This window comes from Megalobrama amblycephala, linkage group LG10 (genome assembly GCF_018812025.1).
Source record: "Megalobrama amblycephala isolate DHTTF-2021 linkage group LG10, ASM1881202v1, whole genome shotgun sequence".
Taxonomy (NCBI): domain Eukaryota; kingdom Metazoa; phylum Chordata; class Actinopteri; order Cypriniformes; family Xenocyprididae; genus Megalobrama; species Megalobrama amblycephala.
Genome location: NC_063053.1, coordinates 28,965,693 through 28,986,955, shown reverse-complemented (window position 1 = coordinate 28,986,955; position 21,263 = coordinate 28,965,693). Strand labels below are relative to the sequence as shown.

Sequence of the window (21,263 nt, the reverse complement as noted above, 5' to 3'; positions counted from 1 at the left end):
ACTATGATCACACGATCATAATAAGTCTGTTAGGAAAGTAAAAACGTGCTGTGTGGAAGAATGATACGAAGTTTCGGTACCGGATATGTGTGCGCGCGTTTACTGTCACAGGGATCAAAGTCTGCAGCGTGCAGAGCTGCACATCACAGCGGGTGAGGATAAAAACACAGCACTTAATGCTCACAGGTGCGTTTAATGGTGCGTTCAAGTCCTCCTGGGAAGTTCGTATTTACGAGGTGGGAAGTCGTGTGTACGACGGTAGGTGCGTTCAAGTCACTTTCGTCGGAGTATGATGGCGGTGTGCCTTCTCTAAATTAATTACACAAAATAACAACACTTCTGCTTCTAGAAAATGTAGAGCAAAGAATGTGCATTAGTTGTATGTTGCTTTTTTTATGTTTTTTAATTAATTTATGAAGCCATTGTAAACTTTATTGTTACATATTACATTTTTACATTGTGGTGCTATCATAGTTTTGCTGGTAATCAGCTTACTTCGGTGTAAATAGAAAAGCCTGACACTGCTAAATACCTGTATTGTGGTATTTCGCCATGTTTCTGACTGACACGCCCCCAACTCGTACAGATCGGAGCTTAAAGAAAATTACGAGCTTCCCACTGGTATTTACGACGTTGTGGTGGCGTTCATGTCGATTCTGCTCGTAAATACGATCTGTCCGACATGACTTGAACGCACCATAAGTCACGTCGAAAAGATGGTATTTACGAGCTGAAACGCACATGAACGCCACCGCAATGTCGTAAATACCACTGGGAAGTTCGGGATTTCCTTTAAGCCCCGATTTTTACGAGTTGGGGGCGTGACCGTGAGAAACGTGGCGGAATACCACAATATTTATAGGTATTACTATTTAGCAAAGATATTGTCAGGCTTTTTTTATTTTCAACAAAATATACTAATTCCCTGCACAAAATATAACATCATTGTAATGTAACAATATAATATGTAACGATAAAGCTTACAGTGGCTTCATAAATTAATTAAAAACATTAAAAAGCAAAACACCTGATGCACATTCTTTGATTTTTTATTTTATTTTCTGGAAGTAGAGTTTAAAGCCCTTGCTGTATGAGAAGGCACACCGCCATCTTGCTCGACGAAAGTGAACACGACTTTCCACCTGGTAAATACGAACTTCCCAGGAGGACTTGAACGCACCATTAAAACAACAGTACAGTGTATTTAAAGTGACAGAACATGTTCTGACTGCAGTGTCACACTAAGAATCCAATTAAAAGTACTTCAGCTGTAGTATCTCTATTATTATTATGGCTGCACAATGATACTATACATTCAATAACACTTCAGTTAAAGATGCACCGATATTAAAAGGCGATGGTTCACCCAAAAATGTTTTGGTTACTATTGAATTCCATTGTATGAAGAAAAAAGACATTTCTCAAAATATCATTGTTTTTGTTCCTCAGTCAGGTTTGGAATGATATTAGGGTGAGTAAATGATGACATAATTTTCATTTTTTGGATCAACTATGCCTTTAAAGTCATAGCCGATACCATTAAACCGGTAATTATTTTCGTCTTTTGGCCAATAACTGGTAAAAGGACAAAATTTAAATTAAAGTTCTATACTGTCAGAGCTGGGTAGGTTACTTATGAATTGTAATCAGTTACTGATTAAAAATTACATGACAGAATTTGTAATCAGTAATATAATCTCTTTTTGGTAACGTAATCTGACTACTTTTGGATTACATTTAGATTACTTTTGTGCTAACCCTTATTTGATGTCACATATATTGTAGGAGGATAATCTTGTACTATTTTGACAGATACAAAGAAAAATATATATTCCAAAAAATATATTCTATTCACCAACAAGAGCCTCAACAGATTATTTTTAAAGTGCAATGTATGGACAGTTAATACTTCAAAATACTAACACTAATGTAGCCTACCTGTTAGTGTTTGCTGATAGTAACACTGAATAAAACAAAATCACATCTTATGATTTTAAAACATATTTACTTAAAATTAAGTAAATTTAGAAAACAGCAACATTACAAAAACAAATATTGAAAAACATGAAATTCACAGCAATATCACTGCTACATTAAATATTTCATCTATATTATTATTATATTAATTCATATATATATTTCATATATATTTATCTATATTTCATCTATATTTCCCCCTCACCGCTGGAAAAAAACTCAAAGAATCACAAATGTATATGTGCAGCAGGTTTATTATGAAAAAAACCCGTTAAAAATGAAAAATTAGGAGAATCAATGAATTGTGAACAACTTACTGCTAGTGTGTAAATAATATGTAATCATGTAATCCATAAAAAAGTAACTGTAAAAAGTATTTTACTCTAATTACAAGTACTTGATTTTTGGAATCTGATTACGTAATCCAGATTACATGTAATCCGTTACTACCCAGCTCTGTAAACTGTTTTGTCTAAATAAACCAAACATTATAAACTAAAATCAGACATTTCACATGCTACAAGTGAATTTAGGCATCACAGCATTATAATGAACAAATGGATATTTATTATGCAATTTTCTACAGATTAGCCTACATTTAACAGTGATATTAAAATATTAGTGTTAATAAACATCAGTTTTAAGTGAGTGTTAGATGATGATAAATCATAAAAACGCAGGAAATTTGCATGCACGATTACATATCCAATATTGACCATTATGTTGTGTAGCTCATTTGATGTGGCCGTTATTGGTGGAGGGATTGTTGGACTGGCCTCTGCCAGAGAGCTGATCCTCAGGCACCCAAACCTCACCTTTACCCTGCTGGAGAAAGAGAAAGAGCTTGGTGAGTGTGCATTAGTTCTAGATACTTATTCATATCCATCCTGATTTCATTTTAATTTCTTTGGCGTGTCTTCCCCTAGCTCTCCATCAGACGGGTCATAACAGTGGAGTGATCCACAGTGGGATTTACTACACACCGGGCTCTCTGAAGGCTCAGCTTTGTGTTCGTGGAGCCACGCTGACATATCAGTACTGTCAGAAGAAAGGTGTCCCTTATAAGAGATGTGGCAAGGTGAGAATGAGCACAGGCCCCTTAACGCCACAGAGAACAAATCCTGGTCCTGACAAAGAGAGTATCTAGTGTGTATGTGTGTGTGACCTCAGCTTATCGTAGCAGTGGAGAGAGAGGAGATTCCTCGTCTGAAAGCTCTATATGAGCGCGGTCAGAAGAACAATGTACGAGATCTCCGCCTGATTGACGCCAAAGCCATCCGAGAGAAAGAGCCGTACTGCAGGGTGAGTGTGTTAATGAAAGATTGGGAACTTATTTTCCACTCTTGTCACATTCATTGGTTTGATCAATAACCCGCAGATTGCAAAAGTGCTGTCTTCAGGTCTTTATCTGATTCAGGTGACCTTGGGCCTGCTGTTTCAAACACTGAACTATTAACCTATTTATGACTGTCATCTATGCATTTAAATGTTGTATGATGTGTTTAAACCTCAGTGAAGTCAGTTTACGTTTAGCCTCACTTACTCTACATTAAAAATGTTGGGATTGGTAAGAATTTTTTATGTTTTTGAAAGAAGAATAAGTCTCTTTTATTCATCAAGGCTGCATTTATTTGATCTAAAATGCCGTAAAAACAGTAGTATTGTGAAATATTATTACAATTTAAAATAACTATATTTTAATATATTTTAAAATGTCATTTATTCCTGCTGATGGCAAAGCTAAATTTTTCGGCAGTCTTCAGTGTCACATGATCCTTCAGAAATTTTTCTAATATGCTGATTTGCTGCTCAAGAAGCATTTCTTATTATTATTAATGTTCAAAAGTATATTAAATATACTGATCAGTATATTTCCAGAAACTATGATACACATTTTTTTCAGGATTCTTTAATGAATAGAAGGTTAAAAAAGAACAGCATTTGTAATATTTGTAAGATACTTTTGATCAATTGAATGCATTCTTGCTGAATAAAATTATTATTATTATTATTTAAAAACAATTTCTGTTCATCCAAAATGTATAAAAACAAATAGTTTCACAGATTATTTCAGAAAATGAAGCAGAATTTCAGTTGTTCACTGGTGCACCCCTAGACTCCAGGATGTTGTGTAGTGCCAGCCAATCAGATCTGCCGAGAACTGCTGATTTCAGCCAACCAATGCCATTTTTGTGTGCAATATGCACAGACAGAGAACGGACTGTACATAAAATAATGTATGATATAATTTTTTGTAGGGCATCATGGCATTGGACTCTCCATACACAGGGATCGTTGATTGGCGGTTAGTAGCTCTGACCTACGGTGAAGACTTCCAGGAGGCAGGTGGGACTGTGATAACTGAATTTGAGGCATCAGACATCACGGTGGCAACTGAGAGCCCAGCTGGGAGTGCTGAAGGTGGGTCACGTGAACTGTTCGATTTCCCAGACCTCTTTCTTTTCTTTAATATCACTGTATTCATCCCTTTATGTGCTTTTAGGGCTGAAATATCCCATAATCATCAAAAGCTCACAGGTGAGAAACTGTTTTTTTGATTTCAGTTCGGAAACGTATCTCTTGGGTTTGTGTATGTCTGAGTATGGCTGTGTTTGTGTGCAGGGGAAGGAGGTGAGGTGTCGGTTTGTGTTGGCGTGTGGAGGCCTCTACTCTGATCGTTTGTCTGAGATGTCTGGCTGTAGTTCAGAGCCCCGTATCGTTCCCTTCAGAGGAGATTACCTGGTGCTCAAGCCAGAGAAAAACTACCTGGTCAGGGGCAACATCTACCCTGTGAGTAGAAACACTCCACACAAACACATAATCCACAGATATATGAGAACGCGTCTTTTAAGGACTCTGTTTGTGTGCCGAGGTGCCAAACCCACGGTTCCCGTTTCTTGGAGTCCATTTCACTCCTCGAATGGACGGTAGTGTCTGGCTGGGCCCAAACGCGGTGTTGGCTTTTAAACGAGAGGGGTATAAACTCTATGACTTCGACACACAAGACTTCTTTAATGCGCTCTCCTACAGGTACACACTAATACACGTTGGCATATACACTACTGTTTCATTCAGCAAGGATGCATTAAATTGATCAAAAGTGCCAGTAAAGACATTACTGTTACAAAATAGTTCTATTTCCTGCAGTTCTTTTGAGCTTTCTATTCATCACAGAATCCTGAATAATGTTTCCGCATAAATATTAAGCAGCAACTGTTGTCAATACAAGAAATATTTTCTTGAGCACCAAATCAGCATATTAGAATGATTTCTGAAGGATCATGTGACGCTGAAAATTCAGCTTTGCCATCACAGGAATAAATTACATTTGAAAATATATTAAAATAGAAAACAGTTTTTATGAATTGTAATAATATATCTGTATTTTTCAATCAAATAAATGCAGCCTTAGTGAGCACAAGAAATTTCTTCCAGAAACATTTAAAAATTCTTACAGTGCTCTTACAGAATATTCTGTGTTCGATACGACTCAATCAACAGCACTTCTGGCACAATGTTGGTTACCACAAAAATTAATTTCCCCAACTTTTTTGAGAAAAAAAAAAAGCAGCAATCTGTTACGAGCCAATTATAATGGAAGTGAATATTGCCAGTCTGTAAACATAAAAATTCTTTCAACAGCACAGCCACAAGATGTAAACAAAAATAAACATGATTTATTTTAGTGTATAAAAATCACTTACTAACCTTTGTAATGTTATATCAAGTTTTACAACTTTGTTGCCATGAAAATGACATGGCCTAAAACTCTAAAGCGACCATGGAAATGAGAAAAATTTACATCTCAAATGGTTTAATAGGCAAATGAATGTAAGTGTTTTTATAAACTTATAAACTTTACATTTTTGCTTTAAAATGGTTATGAAGTAAATTGGCCCCATTTACTTCCATTCTTTGTAACCTTGACCTTATGGACTTTTTTTTTTTTTTTTCAGTTTTGCCTGTGTTAGTGCCAACTGCATAAATTTTGGCACAAGTGTGTATTTTTATTAGAATTTTACTATTTTACCCCTTTAATAAATCTATTAATAAATCTATTTTGCACTAGGTACACAAAATAGTTCCACTCAGGACCTTAAGGACAAATATGTCCCCATTGAAACCCTTTAAAACTGCAATTTTTAATTCCAGGGCAATTTAACTATAAAATGATGCAATCGTTGTTAATAGGCTTTCATTATGTTGGCAAGGCCTCAAAATTTTAAATTTTTACTATTTTTTTGGTACCAGATGGTACCACTTTCTCAGGTTTGGCCTATAAAGCAAATACTCACTTTATTCTTGTTTTCTGCTTATCCATATTATAGAGCCAGTTGGATAAATTATGCAGCTATAATTGTGTGGGTGTGGATGTCAGAGTGTGGTTTGTATGTGTGTGATAAAAAATTTTTTGTGTGTGTGCGTAATATTTGAGAGAGAAAAACTACTGTATGCTGTATGTAACTACTGCAAATCACAAATCCAACCACTGTGTGTACCAGTGGAGTTTTGCTGGCATCTAATGGGGAAAATGTGGTACTGCACCCAAACTAAATCTTACTGAAAGCTTTTTTGAGATATCAACCTCAAATTTGGAACACAACTTATTTAGATTTATGGCTTTGATTTTCTAGCAGTTTTAGAGTTCAGCATGTTTCATAAAATATATATTTTATATAACATATTGTTCATAAATCATTTTCATAAACTAAAACCTCTATAACATTTTTTTTTGTTTCACTTTTTATCTCAACAATTTGCCAAGGGTCTTCTTTAACATGAGACCAAATTTAAGTCTGTGCTCACAAACTTTAAATTTTTATGACAGTTCTTGGACATGGACATTTTTGTGACCTGTTTGTAACTTTTACAGTTAAGAAAACGAGGGATAAGTCGAAATAAGGTTTTATAGTAATCAACATTATTCCAAAATGCTGAGCTTACTGAACCCTGAATATTCCTTTAAATACATAGGGGTGTGCATTTAAGACAGTTTCTTGACTGTTAGTTAGACAGAAAGGCTCCTTTTACTTGTGTTCATGTGTGTGTGTGTGTGTGTGTGTGTGTGTGTGTGTGTGTGTGTGTGTGTGTGTGTGTGTGTGTGTGTGTGTGTGTGTGTGTGTGTGTGTTTGTAGGGGTCTTCAGAGGCTGGTAATGAAGAACATTGTGTATGGAATGGGGGAGATGTATAGAGGTGTGTTCACCAGTGCTCAGGTGAAGATTCTGCAGAAGTTCATACCTGAACTGAGCCCCAGTGATATCCTCAGGTACAAACACTCTACAAGGGTCATGCTTAATCTCATTTCTCACCTCTATTGCTGTACAGTCACTCTCAAGTAGTGCTTTTGCCCTGCACGCACTGTCCTGTTTGTAAATTTTGTTTTTCTGCTTCTTGGTTTGTGCAGGGGTCCGTCGGGTGTTCGTGCACAGGCATTGGATGCTGAAGGAAACCTGGTGGATGATTTTGTGTTTGACGGTGGGAAGGGGGAGCTGGGCAGCCGGGTTCTGCACGTACGCAATGCACCGTCACCCGCTGCAAGCTCCTCTCTGGCCATCGCTGAGATGATTGCTGATGAGCTGGAGAAAAGATTTCAGCTGTAGACATACCTCAGATGACATTGCCATCGCCATGATAACACTCTCATTCTTATACTTTAATTCAGAGTATAAAAGAATAATTATAGAATGAAACTTTTATAGTAGTGTGGAACAGAAATAATGTTAAAAAAAAAAAAAGATTTCTGGTGCTCTTTTCTTATGTGTCTTCTGAAAATAATGCAGATTTTAGGAAATGTTGGTAAACTGCTATTATGTCTTTGTAAATCTAATGATTTATAAGTGAAAATAACTGCCTTAAAATAATTTACAAAGGCAGCTGCCTCTTAAGAGAATGTGTTCACTCCATATCTGAATTTGTAAAAAATAAAGCACTCTTTTAGCTGGAGGGTTTTCAAATGATCTCTACCCTCTGATTCCTGAAGCAATTGAGTTATTCAGAAACAATATAAAACATATAATAATGTCAAGGAAACTTGGTTTAGCTATGTTCTGCCTTTTTAGCCTAATCTGTTAGTTTAACATGTAATGTTATTGAATTATTTTTTAAATGTTTTTGAAATTTCTTCCTGATAAAATATTTTTAGAGATTGGCATAACAATAATAAAAAAGTAAATATCACGCACCTCATATATCCAGGTTTTTCAAGGCAACATGAACTCTGAAATTTCCCCAAGAAAAAGTGTTTACATGATTTCTAACGTGACCGTGTCGCTATTGACCACACGATGGCAGTGGCTGGCTGGAAATTTGGGGGATTTTTAGCTTTATATTAAGTAAAATAACTATCAAAAATTATATCTGGAAATACCAGTGGCAAGGCGCTACGCTGCGCATTTAAGATTATTCAGTGCTGTTTACCGAAAGGCAAATACAATCGTTTCACTGTTAAAGTACTTCTGGAATAAACGCTTGAGTGTGTTTGTGCCAAATGTGCCAAAATAAGACATCTCATGTATGTGCTACGTTGCTGCGCTTATTCGCTCGCTCGCTCGCTCGCACACAGCGGGCGATCCCTCCCTCCGGGCTGCGCAGATGCGGGAAGCGCGCGCAGTGAGCAGCTGTGATTACACCGTCATGGACACGAGCGCACCACATCGGAGTTGAATCGGGACGTTGCCAACAACAAAAACAAAGACATTAGGCGCTCCCCGACTTTTCGTCGTATTATAACGGATTCAGACGTCGCTTGTGTGACTGGAATATGCCCAGCAGACGGACTCTCACAACATGACAGTCTCGCGCTGGAGGAACTCCTGCTCGCGCGCTTCATGAGGAGTCTCGAGGCCAAAGAGCCGCCGCGCGCCGCCAGATGTGCTGCTGTTAACCGCAGGCAAAACACCGCGAGACGAACGCCAGCCTGACGACGCTCAACGCCTCTTTTTTAACATTTCCCCCTCTGTGAAAGACATGACATCGGATGTCCTGTTTGAGGAGCAGCTGGGCGAACTGCCCGACTAGCATGTGCGGCTAATCTCGGGTGTATGTTAGCGGCTAATTAGCGCACGAGCGCTGCGCGAGACACCCGCGACGCTCCAACGGCTGACAGGGCAGAGACGCGAACACTTTCGCACTCGTTGAAACTGCTTAATTTTAATTACAAACAGTTTTCCGCCGCAGAATGAGGTGTTTCACGTGTCTAAAATCCTTACTGGCCCGTAAATGTGATAGAGTTTGAGTTTGTTTTGAGTGTGTGCGCGCCGCAAGAGCGGCTAAAGTTGGGTGGTTGTTCCCGGTGCTGGGAGCGCGCGGGGCCGATGCAGAGCAGCGCGCGCGGCGGCCGCAGGCATGCAGCACGACTTCAGCTCCAGCGAGGAGAACAGCGCGAGATGGCGAGGCCTGTTCGTGCAGGCACTGCGAAAGGTACTGACCCTGTTCGGTCCCTCATTCGCACTTTTCACAATGTTTATATTGAATCTCTGTGGCTTAATGAGTAAGTTTTAAGTAGTAATTCTGCAGAACCGAAACCCGGAGTTCTCACCGTATAGTGATTTGCACAGCTGTAGATAGTGTCTGTTTTGAGATGTTCCTGAAGGATGCAGCCCTGCAAGATGCAAACAATGTTTATTTACTATTGACCACGGTCTTAACACCTTACAGTTACGGTTTCATGCTTGACACACACTCACTTTGACATGGCTTGTCATGTCCAGCGTCTAGTTGGAGTTCAGTAGTTGGCTCTTACTTTTTGATGGTGCTTTAACCTTTGACCAAGCAGTCCAATGTGTAACTATCATGCACTGTTATTTCTATGATTGAGTGATCCCAGGGCTTCCCTTGCCAGAATAAATGACAAATGTATTCCAAATCTCCTTCCCGTCTTCTCACTACAGCAAGGAAAATATCTCAGCACCATCAGGAGACTATTGGAGCAGATGGTGTGTGTGTGAATGTGAATGTTTGTGGTTGTGAGAAAAAGATTTAGGCTGCATCTGATCTGATGCTGAAAATGATTTTTGATTACAAACAAACAAACAAACAAACCCTTAGAATTGTATGTGAAGTGAGTGACTCACTTGGACACATAATAAACAACATATTCACAGATTATTGCTTACAGGGATTGATAACCCAAAAATGAAAATTCTGTCATCATTTGCTTACCTTTATGTCGTCCCATACCTGTATGTATCTTTCTTCTGTTGAACATAAAAGAAGATATTTTGATAGATGTCTCAGTTTTGTTTTTTGTTTGTTTGTTTTTTTCATACAGTGAAAGTTAATGGTAACCAACATAATTCAAAATGTTTCTCAGAAGAAAGTCAAACAGGTTTGGAACAACATGAGAATGAGTAAATAATGGAATTTCATTTTTTGAAAACTAACCCTTTAATTCATTCTGATTCACATAAAGCAAGAATAATTAACCTAAATCTGAAATGGTGAACAATATTCGCTGTACTATTCCCAGAGCTGTTCTGTGTCAGTTATATTATTCAACCAAACCTACAGTTTCAAGACGTAAATATACAGAGCATCGCTTTTAAATCTCATCCTTTATGTTTTTCACTCTGGATGTACACTCGCTAGCGCTCACATCTTTCATTTTCTCTGCCTACTCTCCCATTCTCCACATCAATACTTTTCTGTCTGCTACTATCATCCCCCCATCCCTGGAGAAGACAGAGGGGTAGAGTGTGTGTTTGTATCTGCGTGTGTGTATGTGTGTTGTGGGGTCCCAGTAGAGTAGCTCTCAGTGCCTAATGGAGGACAGCATGTAACCAGACACTACAGCAGAGAGCACAAGCCATCTCTCATCTGTGTATTCGTGTGTGTGTGTGTGTGTGTGTGTGCATGTGCATGCATACATTTGCTTTGTGTTTTCAGTCAGTATTTCACAGTTGGACTGCAGAAGTGAATTAAATCTGTATTCGAACCTGTGCTAACCTTTAACCTTTCACCTGTCGTAACACAAATGCTGTGTTTTATTGTAGACTGCAACTCTTTCTGGCTTTTTCTATAACTGGTTTTGCCACAGTACCTGAACAGACTGCATTCCTATTTAAGGACACAGCCCAGTTAGGTGGGAGGGGGATAAAATGGGAAAGAGAGGTGTTTTTTTTTCTTTTTTTTTTCTTCATTTGTCCACCAAACTGAGAGCCGAAAAGGTGTGTGCATATCAGCATGCATATGCCAGATGATGTCATGCTGCCTTTGTAACAGTTTAGCATCTTGTGTTTTATTTCTTATAAATGTGTGAGAGATCTGTGATCCCAGACCAGATGTGGTCTATTTTTCTTTTAATCTTTGTATGTGCTTTTGTCTTTCCATTCAAATGCATCTGTGGTTCCCTGTATAACATTGTTCTGTTTTTGAATGTGCAGGTGCAGTTACAAGTACATCCAAACCTGTCGGCTAAAGAAGACGCACTCCAACACATTGAGGCACTCATACTACAGCTCCTGAGCAAGCTGTGTGTCACACAGCCCAGAACAATAGCTGATGTGGAGGTACACGCACACAACAGGGATGGGCGGTATTATGGTATATAGTGTACTATATGGGAAAAATGTGTTGAGCTGCAGTACATATTGATATATTTATGTAAATATTAGTAGGCAGGACTGCTTTACATTTTTTACGTGTGACAGCAATGAAGAAAGATGGAGTAATGTAAAAATCTGGAGTGTGATTTGTCCCAAACAAACAACTAATATGTATATATGGAAAAAAAAGCTTCACCTGAATTATTCATCTCATTGCTGTATTTAATTACCTGGGTTATCCAAAAATAAGCATTACCACATGGTCATTAAAATAACAAATCCTTTTTGATATAGTTAAAATTCGATTAAAATAAGTTGGGTATGTGACGAGACAGTTAGCTCATGAGACAAGACACGAGATTGAGTTCACGAGACAAGATTTTTACACAGTATTTTTAGGAAATCCTCAGTGATGAAATACGTGACTAGAAAAATAGTCTGCAGGTGCATTTGAAATGTTTTAAGTAATCACCTTGTAATGAATGTCATTTCAGTTCTACTTGAGAATGAATTATCATATGCAGTAAAAGACAACAATACTCAAGCACTGTAAAAGGTTTTGCCACAATCTCAACTGAGAAAATCTCAACTATCCTGTATGATTTCATATGAGTCTCTTCAGACCTTACTGTACATGATTTATGAGCTTCTACAACTTTTGACCTCCTAACTGAGCTCCTTTCCACAAATTGATCATTGATCATCACACCTAAAATAAATGTATTTTAATATACTGTTACAGTCATATACAATTAAATGATATAAGATTTTGGTTATGCTGCCCATCATTATCACTACAGCCCATTACTACTAAATAAAAAAAAAAAAATAAAAAAAAAGGGAGGTCTTTTCATCTTTGGCTTGATGTATGTTCACAGGATCGTGTTCAGAAGACGTTCCCGAATCCCATCGATAAATGGGCCATGTCAGACGCTCAGGCTGCAATAGAGAAGCGCAAGCGAAGGAACCCACTGCTGCTGCCAGTTGATAAGATACATCCACTACTGAAGGTGCAAAACACTCAAACACATCTTACTTAATCTACAACATTTACATACTATCACACAGTGTAACATGTCTCTGGTGTTTGTATGTGCAGGAGGTGCTGGGCTATAAGATCGACTATCATGTGTGTCTGTATATTGTTGCTGTGTTGGAGTATATCTCAGCCGACATCCTCAAGCTGGCTGGAAACTACGTGAGCAACATTCGGCATTACGAGATCAGCCAGCAGGACATCACCGTTTCCATGTGTGCTGACAAGGTCAGAAATATGTGTGTGTGAGAGAGAGAGAGAGAGAGAGAGAGAGAGAGAGAGAGAGAGAGAGAGAGAGAGAGAGAGAGAGAGATTTCGTTGTGTGTGTATAGAAATGTTTTGTTTCCTGAAAGGATGTTACGAGTAAAAAAAATCACCAAATCAGTAAATAAATTGTGATATTACACCTTTAATTATGACAGTTTATATAATTGTCATAACTGTTTCATTCTATTGTGTCTGAAACATGGAGAAAGACCTTTTTTAATGCCTAATTAAATTATAAATTAAATCAAGTTGAGCTATTAAGAAACAGCAATTAAGTAATTTTCAGTCTTTGTTACACCAAATTTAATTATCCATGAAGTTCATCAAATCTGAAACCTGTTTTTAGTGGCTCTAGGGTCAGTAACAAATAAAGTCCTGGAAGATGCAAAGAAATGTCAAGTTATGAGAAATAATGTTTTTTATTCATGCTGGTTTCATATGTTTTTTACTTAGTATATTTTTTACTTTCATACCCTAACAATATTGTTATCCCCAACCAAACTATCTGAAGTTTTGTGAGGCTTACTGATATTGACAGACAATCATTATGCTCTACAAGGGTATGTGATATTATGATTATCATTATTATGATTAATAATAATTAAAGATGCACCGATATATCGGCCAGTAATCAGTTTAAAAAAAGCCGATAGTCAGGGCCGATATACCCTGTCCATCAAAAGAGGGCAGGAAAATGCACTGAATTTGGGCTTTGTGTAAAGAAAATAAGAAACCAGTTTGATGTTCAATATTAATAGTAATTATATGAATTAATAACATTCAGAAAGTTATAACTAATACCACTAACTCTGAGTTGATTAAATGGACAGAATAAAGTTTTTATTTGCATTTCTTTCAAAATATAATAATTAAAAATATAATTATTAATTATAATGAAATTATCATTAATTTAAATGAAGGTATAAAAGGCAGAACCCCGAAACTATCTGTATCGTTATCGGTGTCAGCAGATATCACTTATCGGCTATCAGTGGAGAAATTTAGTATCGGTGCATCTCTAATAATAATAATAATAATAATGATTGTTATTATTAATTTTAAATAAGCAAATATTAATATTTTATCCCAAGCTGCTTCACTCCATTACACTAAAGAAATAACGAAAGATTATTTTGAATTAACAGTTACATAAATTGTAGTAGAGTAGTTCCAAGTAATTAATTTTATGTATTAAGAGCCCTAATAATGCTTTTGTGTGCCTTCAGGTGTTAATGGATATGTTCGATCAGGAAGAGGAGATGGGGCTGGTGTCTCAGAGTGTAGAAGAGGTGTCTTCCTCTGGTGTGCTCACATATGATGATCTGGTGCGTCTGGAGATCGCTGAGGAACGTCAGTATCTGCGGGAACTCGATCTCATCATCAAAGTATTCCGACAAGCCTTTATGTCCAATAGCAAACTCTTCTCCACTCAGGTGTGTTCTTCTGACCAATCAGAACATGGGTTGTCTATGTAAATGAGCATTCATACTGACATCAGTTTGCAGGGATTCGCTCTCTGCACTCTCTTTATTATCATTTTATCTCTCTGTGATGTGTTTAGGATGTGGAGCTGGCATTCAGTAATATTCTAGAGGTTCACGAGTTAACCGTTAAACTGTTGGGTCTTATTGAGGATGCCGTAGAAATGACAGCTGATGGGAGTCCACACCCCCTTGTGGGCAGCTGCTTCGAAGACCTTGCTGAGGTACAGATAAAGACACTCATGAAAGTTCACAAATGAGAACGATCATTCACAACTTCTGGAGTACATTACTGTGCTGTTAGAAATCTTTATGTATGTGACTGTTGTGAACAGGAGCAGGCGTTTGATCCATATGAGACACTTTCTCAGGACATCCTCTCTAAGGAATTCTGTCAACATTTCAACTCTCTGATGTCCCGCCCCACTGTTGCTCTGCACTTTCAGGTCAGCACCATCACTGATCGATTCACTGAAGTGTTCACTCGACCAACCGTTTTTTTACCATACAGGTCCTGAATTTCAGCGTGGGATTGTTGGTATTGTGCATAGTTTTACTCATTCCTGCAGGCTTATAATGTGGGAAATTCACTATAAAATACAAACATTTATTCACTATAGCATGTAGGTTAGATGAGTAAATTAATCCACACAGAATATCATATTAAATCTGTCATTTGAAAATAACAAGTGTTTCAACAGTACCACATCTTCTCTCTTTCTCTCTCTGTCTCTCTCTCTCTCTCTGTCTTATTTATTTTGTTTAATATTTTTATTTCAGTTTTAGTATTTTTAATAATTCAACTTTTTTCAGTTAGTGAAGGCAGCATTTCTTAAAAAAAAAAAAATAAAACAAAGTGAAAATATTAGTTTAAGTTTTTGATCTTATATTCTTATTTTAGTTTAGTAAGTTTTAACAACACTGTTAACTGTATGGATCAGTTACAGTCATGGTTTGCTTCACTTTAAAAAGTGCCTCTAACTGCACTTTAAAACACTTCTTTTATAGTTGAGCTTATAAAGACAACCTGCTCCTTCATTAGTTGAACTAGGAAATCATATGAACCACATTTTGAAGGCAAGTAATACAATCTGAAAAGAGACCTGTGGGGTCAGAGATAGGGAGGGCGGTGGAATCAAAGCCTTTATCTCTGCAGGCGTGAGCTTAGATGTTCTGTCTCATGTGGAATGTTTGTGTGTGTTTAGTCAATTGCAGAGGGTTTTAAGGAGGCAGTGCAGTATGTGCTTCCTCAGTTGATGATGGTTCCAGTTTACCACTGTATGCACTACTTTGAACTGTTGCAGGTGAGTACTAAACATATTCTCACTCAATCAGTAACCTATAGATATGTACTCTGTTATTTGAGGTTTGTGTATCATTGTCTCTGTAGCAATTGCAGGAGTGCAGTGAAGACCAGGATGACAGAGAGTGTTTAAAACAGGCTCAGACTGCACTGATCAACCTACAATGCAGCATTGAACGCATATATGCCAAACACCAACCACGGCGCAAACAAGGGTAACAGAAACACCAGGGCTTGCACAACTATGTCTCTGTACCAAACACTGTTTTCATCTCTCATTCTTGTGACTTTCTCTTTTAGGGAGCCCCTATATCGGTTATATAGTCGTGCATCTCGAAGTAAGCAGGCAGCAATAAAGCGTATGAACGACATCCAGAAGAGTATTGATGGCTGGGAAGGCAGAGATATCGGGCAGTGCTGCAGCCAGTTCATCCTGGAGGGGGCACTCGTACGGGCTGGCGCCAAGCACGAACGGCACAACTTCCTGTTCGACGGCCTCATGATAAGCTGCAAAGCCAACCAGAGCTCCCGGTTGCCAGGGGCTGGAAGTGCGGCGGAGTTTCGTCTGAAAGAGAAGTTTGTGTTACGCAAGTATCGCATCGTAGACCGTGAAGATTTGTCAGAGTTTCGTCACGCATTTGAGCTGGTAGGCCGTGAAGAAAGCAGTGCCGTGTTTGGCGCGCGTTCGGCAGAAGAGAAGAGCGCGTGGATGGCTGCACTGGTCACGCTGCAGTACCGGCCCACTCTGGACCGCATGCTAGACACCGTCCTGCACCGCGAGGAACAAGCACAACCACTGAGGCTGCCATCACCAGATGTCTACCGGTTTGCCATCCAGGACTCTGAAGAGAACATAGTGTTTGAGGAGGGAGCACAGAGCAAGACTGGAATCCCCATTATTAAAGCCGGGACAGTGGTCAAGCTCATCGAGAGACTGACCTACCACATGTACGCAGGTACAGAACAAGAATCCCCCTTAAAATGTTTTTAAGATCGTGACAAACATTCTGTCAAGTGTGTCAAAACTCTTGACTGGTAGTGTGTGTTTCTTTAGTTGTTTTGGTTCCTGAGTATATTTATATGTACATTTCCTCTTTTTCTTACAGACCCAAATTTTGTGCGTACGTTTCTGACTACATACCGCTCTTTCTGTAAACCACAAGACCTGCTCACACTACTGATTGAAAGGTAAAGAAGAACACATACACTTGCATCTCATACACATGTTCAGACAAAAATCAAGTCTTTGATGTGGTGAGGCTGTCAAAAAATTCTGCACTTAAGTAAAGGTCACAAAAAGTTTTACACATTTGTAGCATTTTATTTAGTCTCTGGCTTCTGCCATGCCGTTGTATGCAAATGTTCTGTTATGATTTGTCACTGTCAAAGGAGCTTTTGAGTCTGTCTACAACCAAAAATAGATTAGTTTTAAAATCAGTTCCATCATCAGACTCATTAGACCACGAAGTCTTGGCACAAGAGTTTCATTACACTGCTGAGCAAACATTTGCATTAGAGAAGCATCAGCCAATGAGAAAAAAGGAATTCTGTAGAATTTTTCACAGTGCTTCTTCCACCCTAAAATGTTGACATGTAAGTCAGGGAGTTTGTTTGTCAACATAACATTGGCCGATTTTTCTTGTCGTGTTTGCCTTTCATGTTAGGATGTACAGTAGATGCGGGTAACTTGGTTGTACTTGTTTCCTCGTGATGATTCAGGATTGAGATTCCAGAGCCTGAGCCATCAGAAGCAGACCGAGAGGCACTCTGGAACGGAGAGCAACCAATGGCAGCTGAGCTTCAGAGGTTCCGCAGGGAATACGTGCAGCCTGTCCAACTCAGGTAAAACAAACACACATTCTCAATTGCCAAGCACACTCATATATGATATAAAAATTTAAAATAACTGTTTTCTATTTGAATATTTTATAATGTAATTTATTCCTGTCATGGCAGGGCTGAATTTTTAGCATCATGACTCCAGTCTCAAATCATATGTAATATGCTGATTTGGTGCTCAAGAAATAATTCTATCATCAATGTTGTAAACAGTTGCTCTGCCTAATATTTAGTTGTTAACTTTCTTTGATGAATAGAAAGATCTAAAGAACAGCATTTAATTGAAGTAGAAATTTGTTGAAACAATGTAAAAGTCTTAACTGTCACTTTGGAACATTTTAATCCATTATTTTGATTTAGTAGGTATTTTCTGAATAAAAGTATTCATTTAAAAAAAATTCTTACTGACCACAAACTTTTGAACCCAAGTGGATTTATATGTTTTTCTCATTTGTTCATTTTTTTTGTGGGCTTGTTTTTGTAAGACTCGCATGCATCCTGTTGTTGCTTCATCTTCTCTGTGCTCGTTTCAGTCAGTGTGCTGTTGTATATCAGGTCACCACAGTGAGCATGTCGGTCTGATGTCTGTGTGTGTCGTTAGGGTTCTGAATGTATTCCGTCAGTGGGTGGAACATCACTTTTATGACTTTGAGAATGATCCTGAACTCTGCGGAAGACTTGAAGAATACCTCACCAGCACCACACAGCTTAGAGGTATGTACACACACTTATACACCCTGACATACATTGCTGCAGATCTTCATACTTGCATGCATACTTAATGAGACACACAATATCAGAGACTGATGTAGGATGTTCTGTTTTCAGGTAAATCGATGCGTAAGTGGGTGGAGTCTATCAGTAAGATCATGAGACGGAAGATACAAACTCAGTCTAATGGCATTAGTCACAACATCACCTTTGAGAGCCCACCTCCTCCTATCGAATGGCACATCAGCCGTCCCGGGCAGGTCGACAGCTTTGACCTCATGACTCTTCATCCAATAGAAATTGCTCGCCAGTTAACACTTCTAGAGTCTGATCTGTACAGGTGAGCCAATCAGAGCTTTAGGCATTAGTAAGAAAGACAGTACTAACTTAATTAACTGTTGTACATTTTTATGCACAGAGCTGTTCGTCCATCTGAGCTGGTAGGAAGTGTTTGGACAAAGGAAGATAAAGAAAAGAATTCTCCCAATCTGCTGAGGATGATCAGACATACAACCAACCTCACACTGTGGTTTGAGAAGTGAGTGACTAGCCCTTAGCCAATTGCATCATCTCTGTGAACAATACCACACATTTTATCTCGCAGAAAAAACGTCATCTCCAGTCTTAATGTTTTAAATTTTGTAAGTGCTTTAAATCTTTGTTTCTCTCTCTGTCACTCAGGTGTATAGTCGAGGCTGAAAACGTGGACGAGAGGGTTGCTGTATTCTCTCGTATTATTGAGATCCTGCAGGTGTTTCAAGAGCTCAATAACTTTAATGGAGTTTTGGAGATTGTAAGCGCCATCAACTCAGTACCCGTGTATCGTCTGGACCACACGTTTGAGGTGACCTGTTCATTTATTATTGAATGCACTCACAATGTGAATCTGAATTGTGAATGACGGAAAATAATGGTAAAATATATTTGGTTTTGTTTCTTATTTGTAGGCTGTGCCTGAGAGGAAGAGGAGGATTCTAGAGGAAGCTGTTGAACTTAGTCAGGATCATTTTAAGAAATACCTCGCCAAGCTCAAATCCATCAACCCACCTTGTGTACCTTTCTTTGGTTAGAGAAAGAGCTGCTTGTAACAAATTAGCATATATACAATTACACTACTGTGCAAAAGTTTGGGGTTGGTAAAGAAAAAAGTCTCTTATGCTCACCAAGGTAATATTGTGAACAGTAATATTGTGAAATATTATTTTCAATTTAAAATTACTATTTTTTTTTTTTTCCCTGTATGGATATATTTTAAAATATAATGTATTCCTATGATGGCAAAGCTGAATTTTTAGCAGTCATTACTCTAGACTTCAAAAAAAAAAAGGATTGTGCTGCTTAATATTTTTGTGGGAACTGATTCTTGGATAAATAGAAAGTTATTTGAAATATAAAAAAAAAAACTTTTGTAACATTATAATTATAAATGTCTTCACTGTCACTTTTGATCAATTTAATTTGTCCTTGAATAAAAGTATTAATTTCTTTAAAAACAAAAATCTTACTGACCCCAAACTTTTAAATAGTAGTGTACAAGTGTGTTCACACATGTGGTGTTTCCTGTCTGTTCTGTGTATTCAGGTATCTACCTAACTAACATTTTGAAGACCGAAGAGGGGAATCCAGATTTCCTAAAGCGTGACGGAAAAGAACTGATCAACTTTAGCAAAAGACGCAAAGTAGCAGAAATCACTGGCGAAATCCAGCAGTACCAGAACCAACCCTACTGCCTCAAAGTAGAACACGACATAAAGGTTTATGTTCATCAATTACTCACACTGTTTTCTTATTCCCCTCTCTCATTCTCATGAGTTTAATAGTTGAGATTGTGTTTTTGTCTTGCAGAGGTTTTTTGAGAATCTAAATCCAATGGAAAACATGAGCGAGAAAGAGTTTTCTGACTACCTGTTCAACAAGTCTCTAGAGATCGAACCACGGAACTGCAAACAGCCACCCAGATTTGTGAGTTTTTGTTAAAAACACTGTATGTCATAGTTTAGAGATGAGTCAGGATGGTGTCTAAATTTATCTATTTTAATAATCAAATTAAAAAAATCCCCCTTTTTTATACATTCACATTTATACATTTGGCTGTGTTAAGTTTTTTTTTTTTTTTTTTTTTTTTTTTTTTTTTTTTTAAGGGATTAAAATTACACTTTACATGAATATAATGGAGTCAGAATGTGTTGTTTCTATTGCTGTCAAAATTAGCACATGCAATTATTTTTTTCAGTTTAACATGTTAAAAATATTTAATGCAATTAACGCAGCATCCGTTTTTCCGCTTTTTTCCAGCGTTACATTATATGATCACACTCTTATTCATGCAAATGCTTTTAAACCATTCAAGCGCCACAAGATGAACAAGAACGTGCCATCTGTGAGTGTTGTGTACACAGAAAGATGTGAAAAAGTATCGAAATATCTTTCGCGCTTGAACGAACAGTAACACATAGAATTATGCCAAAATACCCGTTTTGTAGAGTATCCTCATAAGAGTAGTCTTAAATTAGTTAAATAGAATCTTAAATGAACATAGAGTTGTGAGAAAAGGAGAGTACTAGTTGTTTCCTTTTCACTGTGGGTAAAGTGAGGTATTTAAGTTTACACAGTATGTTTTGCAACTGAATGTGTTGTGTCATATAGCCCAGAAAGACTACGTATTCTCTGAAGTCTCCCGGCGTTCGGCCGGTGCGGCAGGCGTCAGGAGGAGGAGGAACGCTGAAAGGTCACCCAGTGCCATTAGAACGAGAACCAGCTCACAAAATCACCTTCAGAAGTATCGCAGAAACGGAACCTGAAACTCCTCCTTCTCTCCCCACCTCTCCGAACACACCCACCCCTCCACAGTCTGCCAGCTCTGACTTCAACTCTGTGTTCATGGAGCATGACCTGAGCAGCTCCTACGGTGAGAGAGGGGATTGGCAGCTCAGAAAAAGAATCGGCTAGAAACAAAGTTATATGTGACTTAAATGCCATTTTTGTGTGTTTTTCTGCAGGCAACAACACCATATTTGCTCCAGTTTTGCTGCCCCAGTCCAGTAAGTTACGATTTTCCTCAAGCAGAGCTCTCCTGCTTATGTTTATTACGTGGCAGACCGTAAGA

The 21,263-nt window shown here is 38.1% G+C and overlaps 2 protein-coding genes and 1 long non-coding RNA gene across 4 annotated transcripts in view; 2 read left to right on the top strand and 1 right to left on the bottom strand.

Annotated features, from left to right (window-relative positions):
- Nucleotides 1–13: 13 nt before the first annotated feature.
- l2hgdh (L-2-hydroxyglutarate dehydrogenase) lies at nucleotides 14–7,935 on the top strand. Its single transcript, XM_048205673.1, has 10 exons — nucleotides 14–152; nucleotides 2,709–2,824; nucleotides 2,904–3,055; nucleotides 3,148–3,279; nucleotides 4,236–4,398; nucleotides 4,481–4,515; nucleotides 4,600–4,767; nucleotides 4,850–5,007; nucleotides 7,113–7,244; nucleotides 7,383–7,935. The coding sequence occupies exons 1-10, from the start codon at nucleotides 61–63 to the stop codon at nucleotides 7,576–7,578; spliced, it is 1,344 nt and encodes a 447-aa protein (XP_048061630.1). The 5' UTR covers nucleotides 14–60; the 3' UTR covers nucleotides 7,579–7,935.
- On the bottom strand, nucleotides 2,668–9,749 carry LOC125277309. Of its 2 annotated transcripts, XR_007186877.1 has the most exons (4): nucleotides 9,664–9,749; nucleotides 9,516–9,578; nucleotides 7,288–7,554; nucleotides 2,668–2,802 (listed from the first exon to the last, which is right to left on the bottom strand). It is a non-coding gene; the product is annotated as an uncharacterized LOC125277309 (long non-coding RNA). The 2 variants fall into 2 exon arrangements; XR_007186876.1 differs by lacking the exons at nucleotides 9,516–9,578; nucleotides 9,664–9,749 and adding an exon at nucleotides 8,161–8,541.
- sos2 (son of sevenless homolog 2 (Drosophila)) overlaps nucleotides 8,562–21,263 on the top strand; it is a 15,679-nt gene continuing 2,977 nt past the window's right edge. Inside the window, exons 1-21 of the mRNA XM_048205665.1 lie at nucleotides 8,562–9,397; nucleotides 11,359–11,484; nucleotides 12,399–12,530; nucleotides 12,620–12,784; nucleotides 14,050–14,256; nucleotides 14,385–14,528; nucleotides 14,640–14,750; nucleotides 15,510–15,608; nucleotides 15,695–15,822; nucleotides 15,908–16,563; nucleotides 16,714–16,795; nucleotides 17,327–17,449; nucleotides 18,048–18,160; nucleotides 18,275–18,497; nucleotides 18,576–18,695; nucleotides 18,839–19,001; nucleotides 19,105–19,222; nucleotides 19,739–19,911; nucleotides 20,003–20,119; nucleotides 20,804–21,065; nucleotides 21,157–21,198. Of these exons, the coding sequence (XP_048061622.1) occupies nucleotides 9,323–9,397; nucleotides 11,359–11,484; nucleotides 12,399–12,530; nucleotides 12,620–12,784; nucleotides 14,050–14,256; nucleotides 14,385–14,528; nucleotides 14,640–14,750; nucleotides 15,510–15,608; nucleotides 15,695–15,822; nucleotides 15,908–16,563; nucleotides 16,714–16,795; nucleotides 17,327–17,449; nucleotides 18,048–18,160; nucleotides 18,275–18,497; nucleotides 18,576–18,695; nucleotides 18,839–19,001; nucleotides 19,105–19,222; nucleotides 19,739–19,911; nucleotides 20,003–20,119; nucleotides 20,804–21,065; nucleotides 21,157–21,198 (3,379 nt within the window). The 5' untranslated portion in view covers nucleotides 8,562–9,322. The remainder of the gene's footprint in view (nucleotides 9,398–11,358; nucleotides 11,485–12,398; nucleotides 12,531–12,619; nucleotides 12,785–14,049; nucleotides 14,257–14,384; nucleotides 14,529–14,639; nucleotides 14,751–15,509; nucleotides 15,609–15,694; nucleotides 15,823–15,907; nucleotides 16,564–16,713; nucleotides 16,796–17,326; nucleotides 17,450–18,047; nucleotides 18,161–18,274; nucleotides 18,498–18,575; nucleotides 18,696–18,838; nucleotides 19,002–19,104; nucleotides 19,223–19,738; nucleotides 19,912–20,002; nucleotides 20,120–20,803; nucleotides 21,066–21,156; nucleotides 21,199–21,263) is intronic.